This window comes from Arachis ipaensis, chromosome B10 (assembly GCF_059453495.1).
Source record: "Arachis ipaensis isolate K30076 ecotype BB chromosome B10, ASM5945349v1, whole genome shotgun sequence".
Classification (NCBI taxonomy): Eukaryota; Viridiplantae; Streptophyta; class Magnoliopsida; order Fabales; family Fabaceae; genus Arachis; species Arachis ipaensis.
In genome coordinates, this window is record NC_142435.1 from 11,613,062 (window position 1) to 11,638,152 (window position 25,091).

The 25,091-nt window shown below is 31.4% G+C and overlaps 1 protein-coding gene across 2 annotated transcripts; it reads right to left on the reverse strand.

The window, feature by feature from the left end:
* Window positions 1-8,354: 8,354 nt before the first annotated feature.
* On the reverse strand, window positions 8,355-12,694 carry LOC107624006 (phosphatidylinositol 4-phosphate 5-kinase 7). Of its 2 annotated transcripts, XM_088505918.1 has the most exons (10): window positions 12,599-12,694; window positions 12,137-12,213; window positions 11,116-12,045; window positions 10,866-11,033; window positions 10,447-10,612; window positions 10,260-10,370; window positions 9,995-10,182; window positions 9,747-9,904; window positions 9,478-9,634; window positions 8,355-8,835 (listed from the first exon to the last, which is right to left on the reverse strand). In XM_088505918.1, the coding sequence occupies exons 2-10, from the start codon at window positions 12,151-12,153 to the stop codon at window positions 8,490-8,492; spliced, it is 2,241 nt and encodes a 746-aa protein (XP_088362044.1). In that variant the 5' UTR covers window positions 12,154-12,213; window positions 12,599-12,694; the 3' UTR covers window positions 8,355-8,489. The 2 variants fall into 2 exon arrangements, with proteins under 2 accessions (XP_088362044.1, XP_088362046.1); XM_088505920.1 differs by lacking the exon at window positions 12,137-12,213 and having other exon boundaries at window positions 12,599-12,661.
* Between the last annotated feature and the right edge of the window lie 12,397 nt (window positions 12,695-25,091).

The following is a 25,091-nucleotide window of genomic DNA, read 5'->3' on the forward strand; positions in this document are numbered from 1 at the left end:
CATCTTCATTGGAGTAGTTGCCTTTGCATTTTACCTCTCAAACAAAACCAGAGAATATGTCCTTTCATGTGTTTTCACATGACCATATCTAGAGATATATATTCACAATCTTAAAAATGCTGTTGTGTTCTTATTATAATATATAGTTAGATCCGCCACATTTAATCTATTGTTATCCCGCTCCATTATAAGATGAAAATTCATACACCTTTCTAAATACTTGAAAAAGCACAATCATATTTGAAAATCATTTTTAATAAATACTGTAATGCTAGCACTACATTGCAACAATGCAAAAGAGAAAGTAACGAAAAGGCAAACAAATACTATGAAATTGAAATAGAAATGGGAAATGAAAGTAGGGGAATGATGAGGGTAAGATTGGGTGTGAGAGTGTCAGAAAAGAAGAGAAGTGAAAAGTTTTTGGTGACCCACATGCATGCATGATGATGTATCATCATTAACATATAATTGCCAAGACGAGTTGACCCTGACAGTTGAAACCAACCAGAGAATGCCACGTAGAGAGACAAGGTACGTGGACCCCCCAAATGGAGAAAAGAGACAGAGCAGATGAGTGCATTGAATTCAAGGTGCAGTGCCCGATGCATGATGCATGATGCATGCTGAATTCTGCACTCTGCATATGCTGTCGTCTCACTCTCACGTGGTCCACTCTTGTCCGTCCATTGTCGTTGACTCCTCTCTCTTCTATTCAATGACCTTTCTTTCTATTCAATTCACCTCTTTTACGGACACAAAAATATTTGTCAAAAGGAAAGTGATAGGTAAATAATAATTTTTTTGAGTAACGTGAATAATTATTAATTAAATAAAAATATATTATATTTTTAAATTATTTATTTAAATTTTAATATAAAAAATTATCTGTATATTTAATAAAATAAATATTTAATATATCTATTATTTATATTATTTAATATTTTTATTGTTTATTTATATTTTTTTTTGTCAAAATTATTCACCTCTAAAGACTTTGTATTGAAATATACAAAAATTTATATATTTGTATGCAAAGGTGATCGGTTTAATGTTAACGAGTTATAATTCAAATGACATAATTTTTTTATATTCATTTAAAAATTATGAATTTGAGTTTTATTTTTAATTTAAAAAAAAGTGACAGGTTGTGGTATATAAGAGTATATATTAAAGTTATTGTTAATAAATATTTTTTTATTTTTAATAAACATATAGTAAATACATTAAAATTTAAATTTTATATATTCATTATAATAATAATTAATAATTTGAACATGTATCTTCATATGTTACTTAAATCTAAAGAAGATTATGGTATTTTGATTGGTATCTTTAAACTCTTACTCTAACAAGATATTTGTTAGATTATATTATATTGTAGTTATCAATATATATTTATATTTATATAAAGATGATTTAAATACTTAAATTTGGTTTGATAAAATTTGTTGAAGAGTTGTTCGCGCTATTTAATAAAGTATTATTATTTTGTTTTTCATTTAGTAATAAAAAAATATTTAATTACTCTATTGGTCCTTATAGTTTTGCAAAATTTTTAATTAGGTCCCTGTACTTTTTTTCTTTTAATTAAGTCCTTGTACTAATTTTTTTTTAATTGGATCCCTACACTTTTTTTTCCTTTTATTTGGGTTCATGCACCAATATTTTTTCAGTTGGGTCTCTATAAAATTAAGTCAATTATTGTCAAAAGGGACCTAGTTGAAAAAAAAATTTAGTGCAGGGACCAATTAAAAGGAAACAAAAAAGTATAGGGACCTAATTGAAAATTTCGCAAAACTATAAAGACGAACAGAGTAATTAAACCTAAAAAAATATATTTTTGAAAGTTAAAAATATTTTTTAAAACATCTAAAAATATATCTTTTTAAATTAGTTGTATTTATCAAAATTAAAAACTTTAATATAATTTCATATATGTTTATTATGGTCCTTTAAAATTTTAAATTTATTTTACCAAACAATTATTATTATTTATTAAAAATTATTTTTAGTTTGATCTATTAAAGATAAGTGCTATAATTTTTAGAAGAATATTTTTCAAAAATCAATTTTGATGAACTACTTTTGGGAAAAAAAAAAAAAAACTGAACCTTAAATTAACCACATAATTTTGTTGAGTCTTTGTAAAAAAAAAGGTCTTAAGTTTGATATTTGTATATATTGAAACAAAAGGATGAATTAATCATTTGTTTTATGAATAAGTTTTATTATGTGTGGAATTCAAAGCCGTAACTAGTTCTTCATTTTTTGTTCCTTCAGTTTATCTGCATGACTGCATGACAACTTTAAAGAAGTCAAATAAATACATAAATACACAAAGGTTTAATTTAAAATCAACATAAATATATTTTTTTAAGTTTGGTATGATAAAGTTTTAACTTTTTAAAATATTTTATAAAAATTAGTTTTTAAAATTTTTTTTTTTAATTTGTAATATTTATATTTGATAAATCAAATTGAAATGACTTTCAATAAGTTAAAACAACAATAATTATATTTGGTAAAATAACTTAAAACTTAAAAATACTAAAATAGACATAAATATCGTAAAAGTTGAATTTAAAATTTAATTAATATATGAAGTTATATTAGACTTTTTATTTTGATTAGCACAAACCAACTTTAAAAAGTTTTACCTTAAGAGTTTTTTATCTTTTAAAAGCTACAAATATAAATACATTATCTTTTATATTTATCAAACATAAAATAAAAAAAATCACCTCTTTAAAAAATATTACTAAACTAAGCCCTAATTATATATATATTAGGATTTCTTTTAATAATTGATATTTCATCATTTTAAACCAAATTTAATTTTGAAACACTAACGTCTTCTCTTTTATGATATATATTTATATATCATGTAAAATAACTTCAATTTTGTTATAAATTATATTAATTAAATAGCATATATATATATATATATATATAGGGAAGTAGCTAGGTACAATCTTTATGTGAGGCTAAAGAAAACATCCAGAAAAAAGAACACATATGGTGAAAGATTATATTTGATAAGATCAATATTTGAGAAGGGAAAAAGAGAGAGAGAGAGATCCATTTTCATAAAAATACATATCAACGGTTCAAAATGCTGTTAGGATGAATATATACATTTATTTATTTGGTAATTTTACATGTACAAACATTTTTTAATTTGATCAAGTTGATATAAGTCCAATAAAAAAATAGTATTTGTATCATATTTTTTTTTACATTTTTTTAATATAAAAATTTTTGCATATAATACAAATTTATTGATATAATATAAAAAAAATTTACATAGTATAAAAATTTTTATATATAACACATAAGTTTGTTACGAATGTATTTTGTTAGTTGAGTGAGTTAATGTTCTAGAACTGTGATCCTTTAAAAAATGTTTTATATTGTACACTAAAATTTTTATGCTCTAATTTTTTAAACATATATAAGAGAAGAAGAAAATGAATACGACGAAAATCACAATAATCAAAGAAAATGAAAAGAAAAAAGAAAAAAGAGAAAAAAAATGACGACATTGACATTAAAAAAGCTTGCATATAATAAACTACTTGGTTTAGAAATTGTTTTTTTTTTTCAAAAATAAGAAGACTTAAATCCGCGATATTTTAGATAAATATAGAGAGACTATACCATTTAATTTGAACTATAACCCATTAGCGTTGTCTAACTTTTTGTTATTTATTTATATATGTTAAATAAAATTAGGTAAGTTTAATGGCCATATATAGGTCTTAAACAAATAGAGAGATGGATTACATGATGGTGTATGATCTTTGTTAGCAGAGATTTAAATTAAAGTAAGAATAAAGAATGGAAATTTGATATCCGAATTAGGTTGGCCTTATTGAAAGAGAGTATATTTGGCAAAAGATGCCAAAATAGAGAAAGACGCGAGAGCCCTTAATCACGCCACCCATGATTTGATCGATAACCTTAACCTATTAAACAAAACCAAACCCTTACTACTTCACCCCACTTCCTAGGTTTTATATATCCCTCTTCCCTCACCCTTTTTCTTTGCTTCTTCATCTGCTTCTCTTGTTCTCTCTCTCTCCCCCCTCCCTCTCTAGCTCTTTCTTTCTCTCTCGAGAGATGAAAAAATAGCTAGGTCTTCTATGGTGTGATCTTCCATGGTTGGAAATAAAAATGGGAGATTGAGGTTGATGGGAATGTTGTTTGGCTCGAGGTCACTTATTGAGTAGTTGTATACCCTTTATAATGAGATCTCGGACCAGGCTTCATTCCCGTCGACTTGATCTCTCTCGTTCTCTCTTTTTCATTTTCGATCTCTCTTCTGAAGACGAAGAGAGATCCAATCTCCCTTGAGGATGATGCATCATGATTAGGGCAATTTTTTTTTATTTCTTATTTACAAGTTAGAGAAATTTGGGTTTTAAAAATTTGAACTACTAACATTATAAATAAGATCAGTTTACATTGGGAATAATATAGACATAGACATAATTAATTAATTGCATGGAAGAAACATGAAACATTTATCTAACATTATTCCAGCGAGTTAAGATCGATCGATCACAAAAGATAGATGTTGTTTTGACGTTGATGACCATGCTGTCACTGTGTTTTCAGTCTAGTATATTATGTATATGGCTGAATAAAAAATTGTTTTACTTCCATTATTGGTTATTATTATATGATGATTGCCTAGTGATTATTTATTTATCTAGTGTATGTGAAACATTATTATTTTTTAATTATTTTAAATAAGGTAAAAACAAAGATGTACTTCAACTTTATGTAAAGTTGATAATTAAGAGCGTTAGATGATAAATCATTTAATAATTTTTCAGTCATCAACTTCATGAAATCAACGGCACATGAGTTTCAACCTTTAAATAATAATGTGTGTGGAGATTAGAGAAACCCAATGCAAGGGAATTTGAAATTCTGTAAATATTTGTCAGGCTAGAATCTTTAGGGTTTCAGTTCCATGCCTGCTTTTATTTCCTTGCTTTCAAGTTTCAGCCTACCCTCATTATTTCTGGTAACTACTGTTTACTAGCATGGTAGCAATCTACCATTACCTTCACATATATATTATCTTTCTTTTTCTTTGAATCAGTAGAATATTTATTTCTTATTGTACTTATTATTAATTAGTATATTTGTATTGTATTTTTAATTCATTTTAGGTGGTGCTGTTGCTTTTTTCATGGGGAATGCCTGGATCCAGTTTTATTTTGGCTACATGCTTGGGTTCCAACTTCCAAGACACAAGATTAGTTTTAGGGATTTAGAACAAAGTGATGGATAGCACACATATTTTTTTTCTCCCTTTCTTCTGTTTATTATTAATAGTTATTATATTACCCCTTAACTATTTTTCTTGTTTCTTCAAATTTGAAATTTTGTGTATAATGTAGCAGTCATGGATATGGAGATGTGGATCACTTTGGCTTTTAAATAAACCTGTAAATTAACATGAGGAACTAATTTTTATTGCACCTAATTTTTATTTTTATTAATGCGATATTACTTAATTAAGTGCAAGTGTAAATGTAAATTAGCATGAAGAATTAATTTTTAGTTAACTAATATTAATTAATTTTAGTATTTAAATTTATAATTTAAAATTTAACATAAATAAAATAATTTCAAAAAAAAGTTATGATATTAGGATGACAAAAAAAATAATTTTTTTTGTTATCAAACATATTAAATGAAAATTTAAATACAGTCAATTTCATATGAAGTTAATCTTAAGTTTACATAATGAAACTATATCTGAATTTCTGCCTTAAGTTAATAACCCTACCTCTTTAGTAGGTCTTTACTTTAGTGAAATATTAGTTCATGTGAAATCATTCCATCACCAAATTAATTAAATTACCCTAATCATTTAGTGTCTAAAATCCAAGAAAACTGAAAGCATATTAAATGGGTGATAATATACATTTCGAAAACAATGTTATGCAAAGTATACCATAGCTTTAAATGATCATATATATTAAGTTCAAGAATAAATGTGCCATGGCCGAAGCTAGATTGTAACAGACTACACCTAGAACCCTAGGTTGGCTTTGTAATTGGATTATAATTAAGATGTAAATCTCTTCAATAAGGAGATTCTAGAATGAAAATTATTTAAGAGTAACAAGCTGGAAGTAACTAAAGTTTCATCGTAACTGCAACATTTCTTATGCAAAGGAATCTGTATTCCTTGTCTTATATGCATTATTTTTTAATTATACATTGAAATGCGTTTAGTAACTCTGCGCTTTTTTATATAATGCAATTCTTCTGAGCAGCTACGGACAAGGGTACACTGCCACAATATATACATTCAAAAAATTAATTCCGACTGTATGATTCTCTCAAGTTTTGATTTAATTTGTTTCTGATGAGATCTAATTTATTTCAAATGTGAAAGAGCCTAGCAGCGGAAACGACACAAATGTCCAACACAAGAACAATATGGAAGCACTCACAACACAATATGGCAGCAACTATAACAAGCAAATATAGCAAGTAAAGCAGTAATAAGAACACACCGAGATTTTAACGTGGAAAACCCCCTCAATGTGAGAGGTAAAAACCACGAGTCGTCCAGACCAATGAAATAGCTCCACTATAATCAAATGAGGTACAAGAGAGTCTCAAACAAAGCACAAAAATGTGCATATAACCAGCCAAAACATCAAAGCACCAAAGCTCACAAATGAAAAGCAAGAAGATGAAATATACCCAAAAAACAGAGCTGCTGTCGAAGCCAATTTCTCCCTCTGTAGACCTCCAATTAAAATCTCCACCGTCCAGAATGAAGAACAAGATGTGAAGAATCTACAGTTCAAATTTCACGTCGATCCAACGGTGAAAGAATGAGAAACTGCCGTTCCAAAATTGCTGCTCTGTGTAAAAACGGGAAACCTAATTTCTCTCTTGCGAAGCCAATTTCTCTCACTGCAAATCTCCAATCAACATCTCCACCGACCAGAATGAAGAACAAGATGATAAGAACATGCAGTTTAAATTTCAAGCCGATCCAACGGTGAACAACTGAGAAACTGATATTTGAAATTTACTGCTTTGGGCAAAAACGGGAATTTTGTTTTTCCCCTTCTCTCTCACTTGGTGGCTACTCTCACTCACTCTCAATGACCCCAAAAATCTGAACTAGGGTTGTGGCACAATGGGTGCAAGAGACACCCTCAAAATGTTGGGCTTGGGCCTCACAAAGGAGAGAAAAACCCAACAAAATGCACATATGACAGCTGCATCTTATATTGAATAAAAGAAATAACAAAAAAAAGGTTGAATATGTAATTAAAGAAAATTGAGTTTGTAATATAATCTATTTAATTAGTATGAAATCAAATGTTTTCTTTTTTTTTTTTTCAATGGACATATAATTTAATAGATTAAAAATTAATTTATCACAAATTTAAATTTTATTTAAGAGTTTATTATTAGTCAATAAATTTATATATATAAATTAGGACTCGATTTCCTAATACTTGTTTAAGAAGATGAGTGAACTAACCACTCGAATCACTCAAGTTATTTTGAAATTAAGCTTTTTCTAGTTATGTATGCATGAAATAATCAACAAAACGTAAAATTACTTTAAGATCTGTAATAACTTAGATGTTATACTTGTCTCTAAGTAAATTATCCGAAGTTATGGAGTCAAGAGGGATAGTCTAATTGTGAAGGATAATGTCCAAGATGATAAAGCACTCCATTGATATAATGGTGTTGTTGACAAAGATAGCATATTGAGATCGCAATTAAATGAGAATACTATGTTACGAACTCAATAAAAATTAACAGATATATCATTTATATTAATAAAATTATTAACTCGTCAAATCGAGACATTTTAAAAACATTAAAAAGTAATATATGTCTAATAACGTATATAAAAAAATGGAATAAAAGGGAAAAGAAATTCTGCAAGTAACACACTATTTGTTATTATCGCCCAAAAAATATTATTAATTTAGACATTAAAGTGTTCTTGCAGGTTGTCCTCCCAACCTAATTCCAATATGTTAAGATTTTTGAATCTTTTTAGCTCATGAACTCATCAAAAAGTACAAACAGTGTTATATAGTAGTTGGTATCTAATAAAATATGGGTATCTAGTATTTTGAGCTTGTAACTTTAGGTAGAACTACTTTAATGCTTATGTTTATGGTATGTTTGTGTTGGTTAGATCTTATTTTGCATTTTCAGAGTTTGTTCAGATATTTCCTTAAAAAAAGATTAAACTGCCACGTTAAGTGTGAGGTAACTTTATTTCATTTCATTATTTCAAACATGATGCATGAAGCTGGCATATACTTTTCTTGGCAAGACAAACATAATAAACTCTTGCAATTTATTTATTTAATTTTGTAATAGGACCAAGATTGTACAACAGCAAGAACCTGAACCAGATAATTCTGGAAGAAGAATCATGTGAGGAATAATAAAAGATAAGTTATTATAAATAAAAATCAGGGAGTTTGTGGGAAAACTTTGTTTTGTGAGAAATTGATGAAACGTTGAGCATACAAGTTAGGTTGAACTACAGATATTGTGAGAGGGTCAAATTTGATGGACTTGTATGCATTCTCAACTCTTTTTCTGAGATTGTATGCTTGCAATATATCAATGATTCCCATGTACAGCACTACATCATACACCTCAAATAACTCTGCTTCTTCTTCATCATCATCATCATCTCTTCCCTCCACCTTCTTCTTCTTCTTCTTCTTCTTATTATTATTATTATTACTATGATCTTCCTCTACCTTTCTGTTTGCTTGTGCTGGCATGTTCACTCCTAGTTGAACCCTCAACCTTAGAAGATATTGTACCACTCAATCAGTTACATGCTTCAAATGCTAAATAATAGAATGACTATTTTTTGTGTAATTATTTAAAACTTATCAGTATAGATGTGATAAAATGTCTACCTTATATGGACATTTATTTTCTGTGTGTATTCATTTGAAATTTATCCTGACTTTGGTTACATAGACATTTATCTAATCTCACTGCTAATTATTACTAACATATATAAATATAGATAAGAATTTAATTTTGATATACTGCCCATTAGTATAAAAGAGATTTACATATACAGTTGATCGTATACTACTATATCAGTAAAAATAATTAATTTTTAAATCTACTACTTTAAAAAAATCATCTAAATATAAGTATCTATTTGGATGACCGTATTTTATACGTTCGTACATTAAAATTAAACTCATATAGATATAAATGAAGAATACATGAGGATCAGAAGTACACAAAACAATAGAGAAAATCTTTGTCAAGGTGCTGGATTAAGATTCCATAATGAAATTGAGGTGACAACAATATATAGGGGTAGAGTGTAATTTGGCTCTAAATAATAATAATAATAATCTAGTTGTATTAATACTGAACATGAGAAAAAAAAATGATAGAAAAATTTGAATAAATATAGGTACTAACCTTGCAGTACCAGGTAATAAGAGATCAACTTGATTGTCACCCATGGAGTATGCCCTCAATGGATTGCCTCTAATGTGGGGTCCAGGTGCAGTGTTCACAACACTTGGTTCATGTGTAACTAGAAGCAACCCTTTTGGAAGAATCAGAGGCTCCCCTTCTTTAATTTCAGTCCATGCATACATAGTACAATTAAACAAATCAACCCATATATATATAGCATACTCAAATATATATACTTATTACTTAGGCTAATTAAATTTAATTATTACCATCAGCAGGAACTAAACTCTTTTGACGGTGCATTGATCCATGATGAGTTTGTTCTAAGGCTTTTAGATTCTCTGGAGCTCTAAAGTGTAATCCCAATAGAAGGCTGTAATCAATTATGTTCTGAGATTCCAAGAACTTGCAATCTATAGATATTTGCCTGTATATATATAACAACAAATTAGAATGAAATTTTGTTTGTCACATTAACAGAATATAATGAAGTGATTGTTAGTAGTAGCTAGCTTACTTTAGCAACGACTCTCTCAATTTTTTATCCATATGAAATTTATACTTCAAATCAAGGTCTTTTAATGTTGTATTGCCACTGATTTTATCTTTGTCTGTATATCTTCCTTGAGAAGAACCCTTAAGATCATAACGCCGATGAATATGCAATTCTGTGCAAAACATATTCCCCATCACAACAAAACGCACCTGCAAATTCAAAGGATAGTTAATAACTGCTACAAGAAATTATCAGAATAGCAACCGATTTTTCTAGATATAGATACCTTTTTTCCACCTCTTAGTTTTATTCTATGAAGGCCAAAGAACTTTGTAATAAGAGTATTTTCATAATCTTTTACGTGACGGTAATATTTAGGAAGCATATTTAGCAGAACCTACAAAGAGGGAACAAATTAATAATCATTGTTAATGAAACAAAAATAGAATAAAGTGATAGATTACAAGTTAAACCTTTAGTTCAGATTTGTTTAGAGTCTTGATTACAAATCGTTCATCGTTTGAAAGATAGAAGATGCTGCCACTTTTGCCCGGAGAAGTTATGTCCCTCAAACCGCTATCACCGCATATAGACATCATATACTCTGCAGCATCTAACTTGAACATCTCTCTCAAATTCCTGCAAATATATTATCATTTAAGCATTCGTGAGAATCATTAAATGATTTAACATATTTGACTGAAAACACTCACATGCAGTTGATTTCATGTAAAGTTGGTTGTTGAAAATCATTAGATAACAATTGAGTTAAACATGTCAAATCATCTAACAATTCTCAACTAACAACTTTACATAAAGACAATTACATATGAATTTTCTCCAAATGATGTGACATATCAATATCTTAGCTATCATCTTCGCATTAAAATACCTGAAAACCATTGGACAATAATCTTTCCAATAGAAGTCTATAGAACAATGAGGAGGAGTTAACTTTGAACCATCCCTAGGGAAGAACATCCTTATTCTAGCCCGATCCCCGAAATCCGACGATCGGACTTCGCGTGCCGGCACCGGCGTAATTTTTCCGACAGTATACCTGAGCAAAATTCAGCCAAATTTGTTCAACCAAAAACTGCAAAATACCAAAACAGATAAACAAAGTTTTAGGCTTATTATACCTTATGCCAAGCTGCAAATTAAGATTGAGAAAATAGCCTCTGTGAGCTTTAAAAATGTCCATATATGAACTCTTCTCTACATGATTAACACTAAACTTATTGTTCTGGCCTTTGTTCTTAACAGAGGAAACAGAACAATCTCTGATTCTCTCCATAATTAGAACACCTTGAGCATATTCCCTTTCATAAACCAAATCACTCTGATCTTGAAGGGTCCATTCAGTAGTACTCAATGACAAAGTCCTTTGAGATTTCGGCCGCGAACTTAACCGGCTAACAACTGGTATATTCTCAGAAAGACTTCGCTTAACCGGCTTAGACTTTGAAGCAATGAAATGTTCTGTTTCAAGAGAAGTGCATAGATTCTTAAGGGAAGGAAGTTTAGTACCAGCAGGGTAGAATGTTCCTTTACCATCTCTTAGGCCATTGTTCCATGTCCCAATATAAACGCCGCCGTCTGCGAATCGATAAACTCCTGATCCATGTCTTACCCCATTCATCCAGAATCCATCAAAGGTATCACCATTAGTCCATTTCATAACTCCTCTGCCTTCAATTTTTCCATTCTTCCAATTTCCAATGTAAGTGTTTCCATTGTTCCAAGAGTACTTACCACATCCTTCTTGAACTCCTTCTTTCCACAAACCGTCATAAACATCCGAATTCGAGTACTCTTTCTTTCCGATCCCATGCTGAGCATTCATCCTCCAACCTCCTCTGTATGTGCAGCCGGAAGAACTTGTAAGCGTGCCATTACCATGAAGAAATCCGCCGCAGAATTCGCCTTCATACTTTGATCCTGATGGCCATCGAATTAGTCCTTTACCTGTCATTTTCTCACTTTCAAAATCACCATCATAGATTGTTCCATCTAACCATTTGTACTTTCCCTTCATCTTATCTCCATTTGAAAAGGAACTCCCATAAATCCTACAATTTTACATTACATTGCATTCATACAGAAAGAACACATAAACATGAAACAATAAAGTAGGAGTTTCTACAATATTATTATTATTACCTTCCATTTTCCTCCATGGCTTGAAAGCTTTATCAAATGTAGCTTAATATTGTTAAGGTTATAAATGTCACTGAATTCTGTTATAAAACATGTTAATGAGTCAAAAGTTGCCAAGGAAGAAAATTTGTGCTTTATTGAATTTTCATACATAACAAGAAAGGAAAGAAATCTAAAATTTGCTAAGTTATGGGATCAAGTGTATATGATCTAAGGATGAAACCTAAAGATAACTAGATTCATCATCATCATAAAATAACTAATAAATAAACAAATAAATCATCATCAATCCATGTTGTGAATCAATTAAGGGGATAAGAAAGAAAAAGAAACACTGCATGCATGCTAGATATTAATCATGTTAAGTAATAAAACAAGCTTTAATTTGTAGAAAAAGATCATGCAGAAGATAAACCTCACATGCATTCTACTAAGAAAAATGATCATATGAGAGGAGGGAATCACCATTACTAAGCTGAACTTGGGTGGATTGATGAAAGATCTTACAAGTCAAACCCAGAAGAACATGATCAACAAGTAAACTCTTCATATATATATATATATATGCTTGTGTTTCGTACAAGATATTTCTCTAAATTTTTATTTTATTTATTCTCATGCCGACAAATACCCCCATAGCCACCCCAAAAATTTAATCAAGCAAAGTTTCAGGATTCCTTTGATAGTCATATTTTTTTTAGTTTTGGTTTGAAGATTTATTCGATCTAACCAATTTTTCAATCGCTCAATTTTGCAGCGTTATCTGATAATAATTGTATTGGGTACAAACTACAAAGTGCTATAGTAATTATCGGACTAAATTCTTAAAGTAGTCTGACGACGTACACCAAGATTGATTCTGAGATTTTAATTACATCAATTATGTTTTTGAGGTTGGAAAAATTGCACCATATTAGTCATTGACCCGTGCTGACGTGAACTTTTGGTGACACGTGTCATCTCAGAATTTTGCCGCGTATAACAGTATGATGACGTGTTGGTCACTGACACGTCACAATGCTATTTTGCCACGTGTCGAATTATGTCACGTATCACAATGTTATTTGTCCACGTGTTATCTATTATATCATTATTACATATGCATCAAATTTATCTCTTTTTTGTGTCAAATTAATCATTTTAATTTTTGAAATTGAATGTTGTACACTAATTTATTATCAATTTTTTTCTCATTTTTTTTATAAATTTAAAATTTTTAATATTTTTTATATATTAATTTTAATTATTCGATTTATTAATCTAATTTATGAATTAGATAATAAAACAAGTAATTAATATTTGGAACAGATGTCATATTAAAATATCTTATCGTCCTGTCTCGTTGTCATCCCTATACATAGTCAAATAGGACATTAGAATTCAAACATGTCAACAAATAGACACAACTCTAACTACTGTTAGGCAATGATCTTGTCTCCTTTTCCAAGGCTTTATGTAAGTTTCACTTTATTTTGTTTATTTATTTAACAATTGCATGGTAATGAAACAACGTTAGTTTCCACTAGCCACTTCTAGACAAAGCTTTTTTTACTCTAATCATATTCCTTTAAGCTTACTTTTAATATTAAATTAGCAAAGTTAAATTCATAGAAAACGTAATCTAAACACTGATTTAGGTTTGGTTGGCCATGCAACGATGAGAAAGTGGTGTGGTCCACTACAGCACCAAAGTAGTAATTGATACGTGATACTAAATAACTAAAGCCCAACGCAGAACCTGATTCTCTGCACTAACTAGATTCTCTTCTCACTTCTCACTTTACATTATCCTATAATATCTCGAAGATATTAGTTAGCTATACATACCAATTAAAAAATTGTTGTATCTAACCCATATGTTATACTTATCAATAGGGAATCAATTTTTAATAAAATTAGTTAATAATTTTTTATAAAATAAAATTATTTTTTAATTTTCATTTTTTGGAGGGTTTTCGAATTAAAATTTAGAATTTAAAATTTAAAGTAAAAATATAATTTCAAAAAATTTTACTGGTATTAGTTGAAAAAAATTGTATCCCTAATTAAATTCATGTTATATATATGAGATATTATATTAACTCAGTTTTTAGTTATTATTATATAAAATGGAAAAAATTTTGGATACCAACAATGTTTAGTATTTTTTGTCATCATTTAACCAGTATAAATATTAAATTATTTTAAAATATTAATTTTTTTAAATATATAAATTCTAAAAAATATAAATACAAACGGTATTAATTTATATATATATAATTCTAATAAATATAGGTGTAAATTATATGTTTATTATGTGTAAAACTCTTATAAATATGTATGCAAATTATTATTAGTCAAATACGAACAAAAAATAATAATATTTGTTGATTATATAATATTTTTTTTTATTAAAATTAAATTCACATTCTATTTAAATAATAAATAAAATATAAAATGTACATCACATACATATAACATATAAGTCAAGGGTTGATCCCACGTCTCTTTTACATTGTTTTTTCGTTTATGAGAAAAATCAATGGCACACCTCATTTTAAATGAGTTATATATGTTGTAGTTGTGCATCATGTGCGATTAATATAAATGAATACTACGTTATTGTACACTAGTACTTGTCCGCGTAACTTTTGATTATGCTCTCTCTTTTCAATTAATTTTGTATTAATTTAGTCAGAAGTGGTGCATTTATCTGTAAAGCACACTAGAGCAGAGTGGTGATTGGGAGCTAATTAGTTAATCTTATCTGGTGCAGATGTTTTAGGCAGCTTTTGGTGCAGCTGAGTTGAGTTGACATATTGGCTTAGTGAGAATGATATATTGCAAATTGCATGGAGATGGAGGGAGAAGGCTAGTTTGTTTAGATGGAATAAGGATTAGGAGCCACATATCACTTCCTGACTCAATAAATTATTGCATATATAATATATAAAGTGTGATTCGAATTTAATATTTTTTTATATTTTTTTATATTTTTTTATTTTTGTAAATTAATGACTAATTCGTTACGAATTGAAATTTTATTTAAAAATTTGTTATTAGGTAATTGATTGCTATATGAATAAAGCAGAATTTAAACCACTGACACTTACTTAAACATACTAGTAAATTAATTAGTAAACTAAACTAATTTGGTTTCCAATTTGATACCTTTTTTTGGTATAAAATAAAGGTCAAGTCCAAGGGACAAAAAATCACTAGCTATAACATAATTTTATAGTGTGGATTACAAAATTTTCACTCATATCTTTTGTTAGAAGTGGAACAAGCTCTTTAGGAGGGAGATCCATAAAACAAAACTTTTCATTATCCACATCAGACCTTACTAACCAATCAGCACAGCGGTTAGCCTCGCGATAGATGAGTTTGAGTTTCAATTTCCATGGCCTTTTCTTCATCTCTCTTATCTCTCTAACCACGGTATTCCTACTGCAGGTTTGAACTTCTTCTATACACTGGAATGCTATCTTTGAATCAGTTTCAACTATTACGCTGCGCATACCCATGTCCCATGCCATACGGAGGCCATGGAGCGTCCCCCATATTTTAGCTTGATCAACATCACAGTTCTCCAATCTAGTTTTGAAGCCGCCGATCCATTCTCCCAGGTTAGTTCTTAGTAGCCCTCCACAAGATGCTTTAGAATTTGTTAACTTTATAGATCCATCTGTGTTGAGTTTAACCCAACCTTGAGGAGGTGGTTGCCATTTTATTTAGATGTTCTCTGTTTTATAATGTTTTACGAGCTTTAGTTTTCTCCAAGCTTCTATGTTTCTTTGTATTTGAATTTTGATGACATCAAGAGTGTTGTGAGGCCTCTTAGTTGGGGGGAGAGAAGATCTCTATACATCGCCATTTCCATAGCCACCAGCATGTGGTTAAGAAGTAATCTTTCCATTTTTCTTGAGCTGAATTTTCCAACTCATTCTCTAAGTTAAGTTTCATCCACTCTTGCAATTGGCCAGAAAAAAAAAGATAGGGATAAAGCTACGATTTAGAAGCTTTATCCATAGAGAAGAAGCTCCAGAACAATCTCTTAGAGCATGAATAGTTGTTTCTGGTTGACCCTGACAAATTTGGCATAGATCTGATGTTTCCAAAAATCTGGATCTTCTACTAGATGTGAGAATTCTGTTATGCATAGCTTGCCAAATAAATATCTTAATCTTCTCCTATCCCTTCCATTTTCATATAATCTTCTATAGGAGATTTTTATCTATATTAAATTGGGTTATTTGTTTATAAGTTGACGCTACTGTGAAATTTCTGTGAGGTGTGTGATCCCAACAAATACTATCTTCATCATTTTCAGGCTTGGGCACTGGGACTTTATTAATACTTCTGATATCATCCTCATCAAAAAATTATTTTAACATGTCTATATTTCAGTCACCATTTTGCATGACATAAGTGTTGACTTTTGAATGTATTAGATCATCTGGGATATTCTTACTTGTTGCCTGTCTTAGAACATTGATAAAAGAGAATTTATGCCAATTCGAAAAACTAGATAAAGAATTCCGTTGTGAGTATAGTCCAAACCGGCAATGGATCCTCTCAATCAAAGTTCAATCTAAGATATTGTCACAATTCAATACAAAATAACCAGGAGTTTTAAGTTTCGGGTCGTTCTCCTTAGGAACTAATGCCAAAGAGTGCACACAATTTTGGTTGTGGGAAATAAGGAGTGTTTTCAATGATTAGGAAGCAATAAAGAAATAAAGAGATAAAAGAACGGTTCAAAATTGTAATTAATAAACTAATAAAGACATAAAAGAACTATGTATGTAATATAAACAAGTAATGCTATAAAGTGATAGAAAAGTGGTTCAAAATATAAATGAAATCTTGACTTGGGATGAGTTATGAAATCTCTTCCTTGCCATAACCACAACTATAATAATTATCATGAGTTAATATCGCCTAGTTAACCTCAACCATCGAGGAGTAAGTCAAGCAAGCATAATTGACCTTAATCCATAGGTTCTAACCAACTTACCAAACTAGTTGATAAAAGGCTAGCTTTAATGGAAACAAGAATCAACTAACTTCCCAAGAATTATCACTAAATATTAGACATTATGACTCTAGTAATCCATAGACTCATTTTCCCCAAGCCAAGGGGTGGAAATTTACCCCATAGCTAGGGTTGACATTTCATCAAACACCTAGTATGCATATTCACAAAACATGGCAAAATTGGTAAATTAATGAAAGTTATGAATCATAAATGACCAAAATCAATAAAGACAACTCAAGCAAACATATAAAAGCCATCAACATCAAATTAAACAACTAGAACATCAAAATCGCAAGACTATGTAAATTGAACAAAGGAAATTAAAATAGATGAAAATGTAGAACAAGTAGTGTAATTAAAAGAGAAATTAAAGAAATACTTACAATGCAATTGCTATAATCCAAAATCAAACTTGAAGTATAAAATGCTATAAAACCTACTTAAAACCCTAAAAGAGAATTTTCTATACTACACTACTCCTACTCCTACTATGTGTTTCTACTATTCTAAGATGGCTCTTTTTCATATGGCATGAAGTTCCCTTCATATAGCACTTGATTTCAGCCTCAAGGCTTCAGAAATGGGCCAAGGAAGTCCCAAAATCGCGAGTGCACGTGCATTTTTAATGAAGGCATGCACTGGGACCTGTGCGGACGCACAGACGTGTGCATCCGCACACTTCGCTGAATTTCTACTTGTGCGTACGCACGCAGGGCTGTGCGCACGCACACTCCGCGAAGCTCTGGGTTCACTCTGCTTGGGTTCTTGTGCGTACGCACGGGTAGCTGTGCGCACGCACGCATGCTAATTCCTTCTGTGCGTACGCACGCATTCTTGTGCGCTCGCACGCATGGCTAAGCTCTCCTCCTTTGTTTTCTTCATGCTTTCTCCCAATTGCATGCTCCTCTTCCATTCCCACCAAGCCATTCCTACCTTATTCATCTGAAATCACTCACAAATAACATCAAGATATCGAATGGAAGATAAATGGAATAAATTAGTCAAAATAAGCACAAAAGAGCATGTTTTCACATTTATGTCTAAATCAGGGAGATAACACAAAAGTATGCTATTTGAGTGCTAAAGTATGAGTTCATGTGCTAGAATCCATTCAATTTGAGTCAAAATACACTAACAAATATGGACTCATCAAACATCCTTTCCTTTTATCTATTTGTCATTTCAAAACTCTACTTGATCACCTTTGCCCATCAACCAATGTGTGTTTTTCTTTAGGAAAGACCCAAGCTTGACTAGCTCCCTCCATAGGGGGGAATCTGATTTTCTGCCGGTTAAGCCACTCTTCCAACTTTGCTCTACCCCTTTATGGCTCTTGAAATGCTTCTCTTCATAGTGACCTTTCTCTGTTAGAAGCCTCCAAAGGATTTTTACCAAAAATGCATCGTTCATCAGACTAAGATTTTTGAAACCTAACCCACCATAAGGCTTGGGAAGGCAAAGAGTTGTCCAGTTCAAAGAATGCATCTTTCTTTGTTGTTCTGTATCCTCCCATATGAAATTACGTTGTGTTTTCTCAATTTCTTGGCATACTCCTTTTGGCAGTCTTGTAAATTGCATTTCATAGTTGGCAATAGGGGTAATGACAGATTTTGCAAGTGTAATTCTACCCGCCAAAGATAAGCACTGAGCTTTCCAGCCTTTTAGTTTATTTTGAACCCTCTGTAGCACGTTTTTAAATTTTTTCTTTCCTTTTCTGAGATTGTTGAAATTAGCTCTCAGGTACATTCCCAGATTAGGAAGTTCTTTATAATTGCACCAATCCATAATGGCTTTTCTGCTATTCTGAGAGACATTACGGAAAAATGAGACTGAGGTTTTTTGTGCACTGACTTTCAGCCCTGAAACCTTGCAGAATTCATCCATAGCATCACAAACCACCTTGATTTGTTCCTGGTTAGCCTCTGTAAACACTAATAAATCATTCGCGAATAAGAGATGTGAGATATAGGGCCCCTTCTTCTCCACTTTCATGGGTTTCCACTTCCGATCCCTTACCTTTTCCTCTATTAAATGTGAGAGTCTGTCCATAGCAATTACAAACAAATAAGGGGAAATAGGGTCCCCTTGTCTAAGGCCACATGTTGGTTGAAAATCTTCAGTTTTTCCTCCATTCCAAAGAATATTATATGACACCGATGTAACACAATTCATAATAAGGTTAATCATATTATTATGAATTTTGAAGTTTTTTAAACATTCCTCTAAGTATTTCCATCTTAGCCTATCATAGGCCTTTTCAAAATCAAACTTGATAGCCATGAACCCTCTCCTTCCTTTAGTCTTCTTCATAGTATGCACCATTTCTTGGGCAATTAGGATATTATCCTGGATCTTTCTTCCCAGAATGAAATTGGATTGACATGGTGAAATCCTCTTATCCAGACACGGTTTTAGTCTCTCAACTAGGATTTTGGTTATACATTTATAGCTTACGTTGCAGAGTGCAATGGGTCTAAAGTGTGATATGAATTCAGGGGTATTGTTCTTAGGGATCAACGTGATGAGGGTTTGGTTATATTAACTGATAATGCTTGGATCAATCCACACTGCACTCACAAATTCTGCTATAGAGAATTTTATAAGATCCCAATGCTCCTTGTAAAAGAGGGCTGGGTAACTATCATATCTTGGGGCTTTCAAGGAGCCAATGGAAAAAATAGCCTTTCTTATACCAATCATGGTTGGTTTTGCACATGTCTCTACACCTCCAACTCTCCATATCAGGATAACAATTTGGCATAATCATTGTTGCTTGTTATAATTCTTCCTCTTTATAGAGATTCTTATAGAAATCCACTGCCATCTTCATTAGATCATCTTGATTTTCCACCCACAAGCCAGTAGTACCTCTAAGTTGAAGGATTCTGTTTTTTCTCCTTCGAATAATTGTTTTCGCGTGAAAATATCGGGTATTGCGGTTCCCAAATATAATCCAATCATCCCTAGATTTCTGTAACCACATAACCTCCTCTCGATCAAGAATATCATCCAGGTCTTTCTAGAGTTGTTTTTCTAATTCTTTAAGAAAGGAATTTTTACCATAGCTGTCAGCTTTCTGTATCCCCCCCTCCCAATTCTTCTCCTTAATTCTTCCTTCTTTTTCTGTATATTCCCGAAGGTTTCTTTATTCCATCTTCGGAGGCTTTCATTGAGGGTTGTGAGGGATGCATTCAGATTAGAATGGTTATTCCAGTATTTCCTAACGTATTTGTTGTACTCCGAATGTAAGCTTCACATGACTTCATATCTGAATGGTCTTTTCCTTCTAAATTGAGGTAGTGGGTCTGTAGTGACCAAAATTGGGTGGTGGTCTGAATGTGATCTGGATAGCACCTCCACTTTAGCTTCTTGGAACCTAGTCCTCCAGGAAACATTAGACAAGGCTCTGTCTAACCTTTTGAACACTCTGTCTAGCCCCTCCCATTTGAGGCATTTCCATGTAAATTTTGAGCCAATGAAACCTAGATCTATCAACCCACACTTTGTAACCCAATTAAAGAATCGTCGACAAGCATTAACATCAATTCTAGACCTTCCTTTCTTTTCCCATGGACTAGAAATATCGTTAAAATCTCTGACCAGCAGCCACTCCCCTGTATTATTTTGAGACAAAGAATATGTCCTCCCATAAAAGTTTTCTAATATTCTCTTGAGGGCTAGCATAAACAACTGTGAGACTCCAGCTTCTCTTGTTACCCTCCTTAACTTCCATATGAACTTATTGTTTTTTGGACCTAATCACCTTAATATCTAAACCAGGGTCATTCCATAATATCCAGATTCCTCTGCTGTAACCACAAGCTTCTTCAACATAATTATATTGCATTCCCATTCTTCGCATAACTTCTTGGGCTTTTCTACCACTACACCTTGTTTCCATAAGAAAAACTATGTCCGGCTTATTAACTCTAACAATTTCTCTAAAGGTGCGACTAAAACTAGCACTAGCCGCCCCTCTACAATTCCAAGAGAGAATAATCATGATGACAGACTGAGACAAAAGAGGATAGATACCTTATTGACATTCTTCACTATCTGCCCCTTCTTGGGTCTCTATGGCTCTGTTGTCAAAGCTCCCATCATCTAGCATCATGTTGGCATCGTTGCCAATATTCTCTTCAATTCTCTGTTCTGCCAACTCCTTTTCATAAATCTGAGATGCTTCTAGTATGACATCAGATTCAATGGAATGGAGGTTGTGATCAGGTGGTTTTGGGTCAGGTGCTTCCTTCATCTCAGCATCCACAGGGGCTGTGCTTTCGATGAAGGTGTCTACCATGGATGAGTCTGGAGTAGTGGTGCTTGAGGTTCAGTTCTCATGGTTGTGTAAGGTTTGGTTGGTTCTTTGATATGCTTAATAGATCAGGTTTGGGCTTGTGTGGTCATGTTATTTTGGTTGAGGAACTTTTCAACTGTTATTAGTTTCTTTGTTTGTTTGACTCTTTTGGGCTATAATGTTTGTTTTCATGTTTTGTTCAGGGTTAGTAGGGCTGGTATGGTTAATAGGCTGCTGATTAAAAGGTATTTTGGGTTGAGTGGATCTTTTAGGGGACTTAGGGAGAACAGGGGTTTCTGGAATGTATTCAACATATTCTGCAGCAGGAATATTCTGTAAATTGTTATGATTCTCTATTGCCAACTCATCATCTTGATTTTGCAATATTGCAAATCTTGTACCCTTTCCACTCCCTGTTGCACCATTTTCCTCTCTCGCATCTACTTGCACTACTCCATTACTATTAGTCTCATTTCTACCTCATTTTCTGCCACGTGTAGTCTTTTGGACCACCATCCAAGGTCCAAAGTTTTCATTCTCCTCTAAAACTTTTTTACTCTTATCAATTTTTATAATGACAAAATTATCCTCTGCTGGATTGTCTTGCTTGTCACTTCGTCATTGGCCTTCTTCGTCACCAGCAACGTATGTCTCTGCTATTCTGGTCACTTCTTCCCTCGCAACTTGAGTCTTGTTTCTAGGACAGCTAGCCTTATCATGACCCACCTTCCTGCAATCAAAATAAATGAGATGTAACCCTTCATATTCAACCTTGTATTTGACACCATTAATGGAATACTGACCGATAAGAGGTTCAGCTAGGTTAAGTTTAATACAAAGCCTAGCAAACTTTCCTCTGATCTTATCAGCAATATTAGTATCTACTTTTAAGGTCCTTCCTATCACATTTCCTATCTTACTTAGCATAGTTTCTTCATAGTATTCTATTGCCAAACCTAGCAGTCTCACCCAGGCTGCTATTCGGTCTATCACAGCTTCCTCTGGGTTGAAGTTTGGTGTCCAAAATTGTATTGAGAGGTAGTGGTCTAGGATCTTCTAAGGTCCCTCAGTCAAGGCAAAGTCCAGATCTTCATGCGAAAACTTCACAAGAAAGAAGTCATTCCCCAAATCTATCACCTCTAAACTTCTCATTTTCCCCCCACATTGTTTCAAGTCTCCTTGTAAGAGCCGTAAGTGAGATTCATCTTCCTAGCAATTTCACAATGAGGGTATCCCACCACGGGCTTCTCAATTTTTTCATGGCTGCTTCATTGATGTTAAAGTTGTATATGCCATTTACTTTCTCTACTGTAATTTCAGGTTGCTACATTTCCTGATTGGCGTTACCCCTTTCTTCTTCCATTCGATCATTAACTTGAGTGCGGTTGTTATTCCCCAGCTCTCTTTCAACAGGCCTTCTTCCTTGTTTCACTGTGTCACTGAATGACCCTTTATGAATTGGAATATCTTCTCTTGGAATCTCATTGTCTTGCATCCAGTCCTCCTCTCTCGGAGTCAGGGAAGGATTCATATCTCCTAAAAAAGCTTGCCCTTCTTCATCCATTCTACCTTTCTTTCCAAGTCTCGGAGTCTGGTCTTGCTTCCTTCTCAGAGAAGATTCTGGAGGGTGAGAACGTGAATGTCCTCCTCGAACAAAGTCTCCTCTTATGAGGTTGGCTTCTGATTAAGACAAGAGAAACAGTGGTTGACGATGATAAAGGAAAGTGTACGAAGAGAAACTTCTTAAGAGACACTTAACTGTTACCTCAAAACGACAACTTTTTTTTCCAATTCGATACTTAATTAAGTGGATTCAAGTATTCAACCACTTAGTTGAGTCTAATCTTTTTTTTTATAGATGAATCTTCTTTTTTTGTTTTTCTGGTCTTTGTGGATCTGTTCTATTTTTGATGGTGCTGATCAAGCAAGTACCAAGCCCAATATAAGACCCACCTGATCTATTACAAAGGCCCACTAGAGTTTTTTATTTTATGAGAAAATGACATATCGATTCTGAATTTTAGGTGCGTGAATATTTAAATTTTAAAAAATTTAAAAATACATTTAAGTCATTAACTTTTTCAAAATCTGGACAAATTAATCCCTGAATTTAATTTGTCTTATTTTAAAAATTCTCCCACGTGTGCATTCGTATTGACCAGTACAATAGGAGTTACATTTGATTTTTTCGTTGGGTCTAACAAGGGAATATGAAGAATCGATATGTCCAAATTTTAAGAAAAATCAGGACTTAAATTATTTTCAAATTTTGGAGGACTTAAATGTCCATGAATCAAAAAGTCAAAAATCTATTTATCTTTTTTTTTATTTTATTTTAACAAAAATAAAAAAGATGACATACATAGTAAACGGTAAAAAAGGTCGTCAACAAATTATGAAATTTAATTAAGCTTTATTGTCAAAAGAAATAATAATAAAGTTTTATTTTTATTTTATATATAATAATTCTATCAGAGTTCTAACTTCTAAGTCTCATGTTAAATCATGAGTAATGTTTTGGGAAATATGAAGTATTATTCTTAGTTGCCGACAGGGTTATAAGATTGAAAATTCTTGTACATAGGATAAGACAAGATTTTACAAAACTGAGCATGCAAAAATCGTATAACACAAGAAGAGTGCATTAGCCATGTTGAAGTAGGAAGAGTGTGGCAGTTACAAAGGCAGCCAAATACTAAGAACCATTGATACTATGGAATAAATTAATAGTTCTTGAATAGTAGAATACTAGACATGTTGAAGTCAAGAATATATTTGATTTGATTCGACGAAAAAACAAAGTAAAATAAAATATAAACAATGAATATATTACCCTGATTAGTTAGGGAAAAAAGGAGTTTCAATTATTATTTATTATAATATTATCTTTTCTTAGTTCTTTGCTTTCTGATTTCATAAAGTTAATATATATGCATATGCCTAACTTCCCATGTTTCATACTACGTAGCATCTAATTCTTCAATGAAACAATGATTGCGTGCGAAGGTAAGAACTGTTTTTTTTTCTCTAAATTTAAAGCTATATCTGCCTATGTATAAATTTATGATAGGAGCCACTAAAATAAAGACGTCTAAAATATTTTTTTTTTAATTTTTTTTTAATAATTAAAATTTAATACATATAATCGATTAAATCGTGTTATCTTTGTCAAAATTAGGTTAGACAAATTGATTTGGCCGAAAGAATAGTGAATCAAATTTTAAATTGATCTAAATAAATATTATTTTTTATAAAAAATGACTACAATACCTTATTATAAAAAATGACTAAAATATTTCTATTATATATATATATATATATATATATATATATATATATATATATATATAAATTCTGAAAATCTTAAATTCTAGTTCTTTATTTGTCTATTTTTATAGGGGTAAGATTTAGAATTTTCAAAATTAATATATATAATAAAAATATTTTAATCATTTTTTATAATAAGGGTATTATAGTTATTTTCTATAAAAAATAATTTTAATTTAGATCAGTTCAAGATTTGATTCACCATTTTTCGCTCAAATTAATTTGTCTAGTCTAATTTTGACAAAAATAACACAATTTAATCGATTATATGTGTTAAATTTTAATTATTAAAAAATATCTTTAAAAAAAACGTT

What these genes read in the sequence shown, in the direction of transcription:
- LOC107624006 (XM_088505918.1), bottom strand. An exon ending in AATTTGCAGCTTGGCATAAG is followed by an intron (nt 11,034 to 11,115) that starts GTATAATAAGCC and finishes AATTTTGCTCAG; the next exon opens with GTATACTGTCGGAAAAATTA. An exon ending in GAGTTTAGTTCCTGCTGATG is followed by an intron (nt 9,635 to 9,746) that starts GTAATAATTAAA and finishes CTGAAATTAAAG; the next exon opens with AAGGGGAGCCTCTGATTCTT.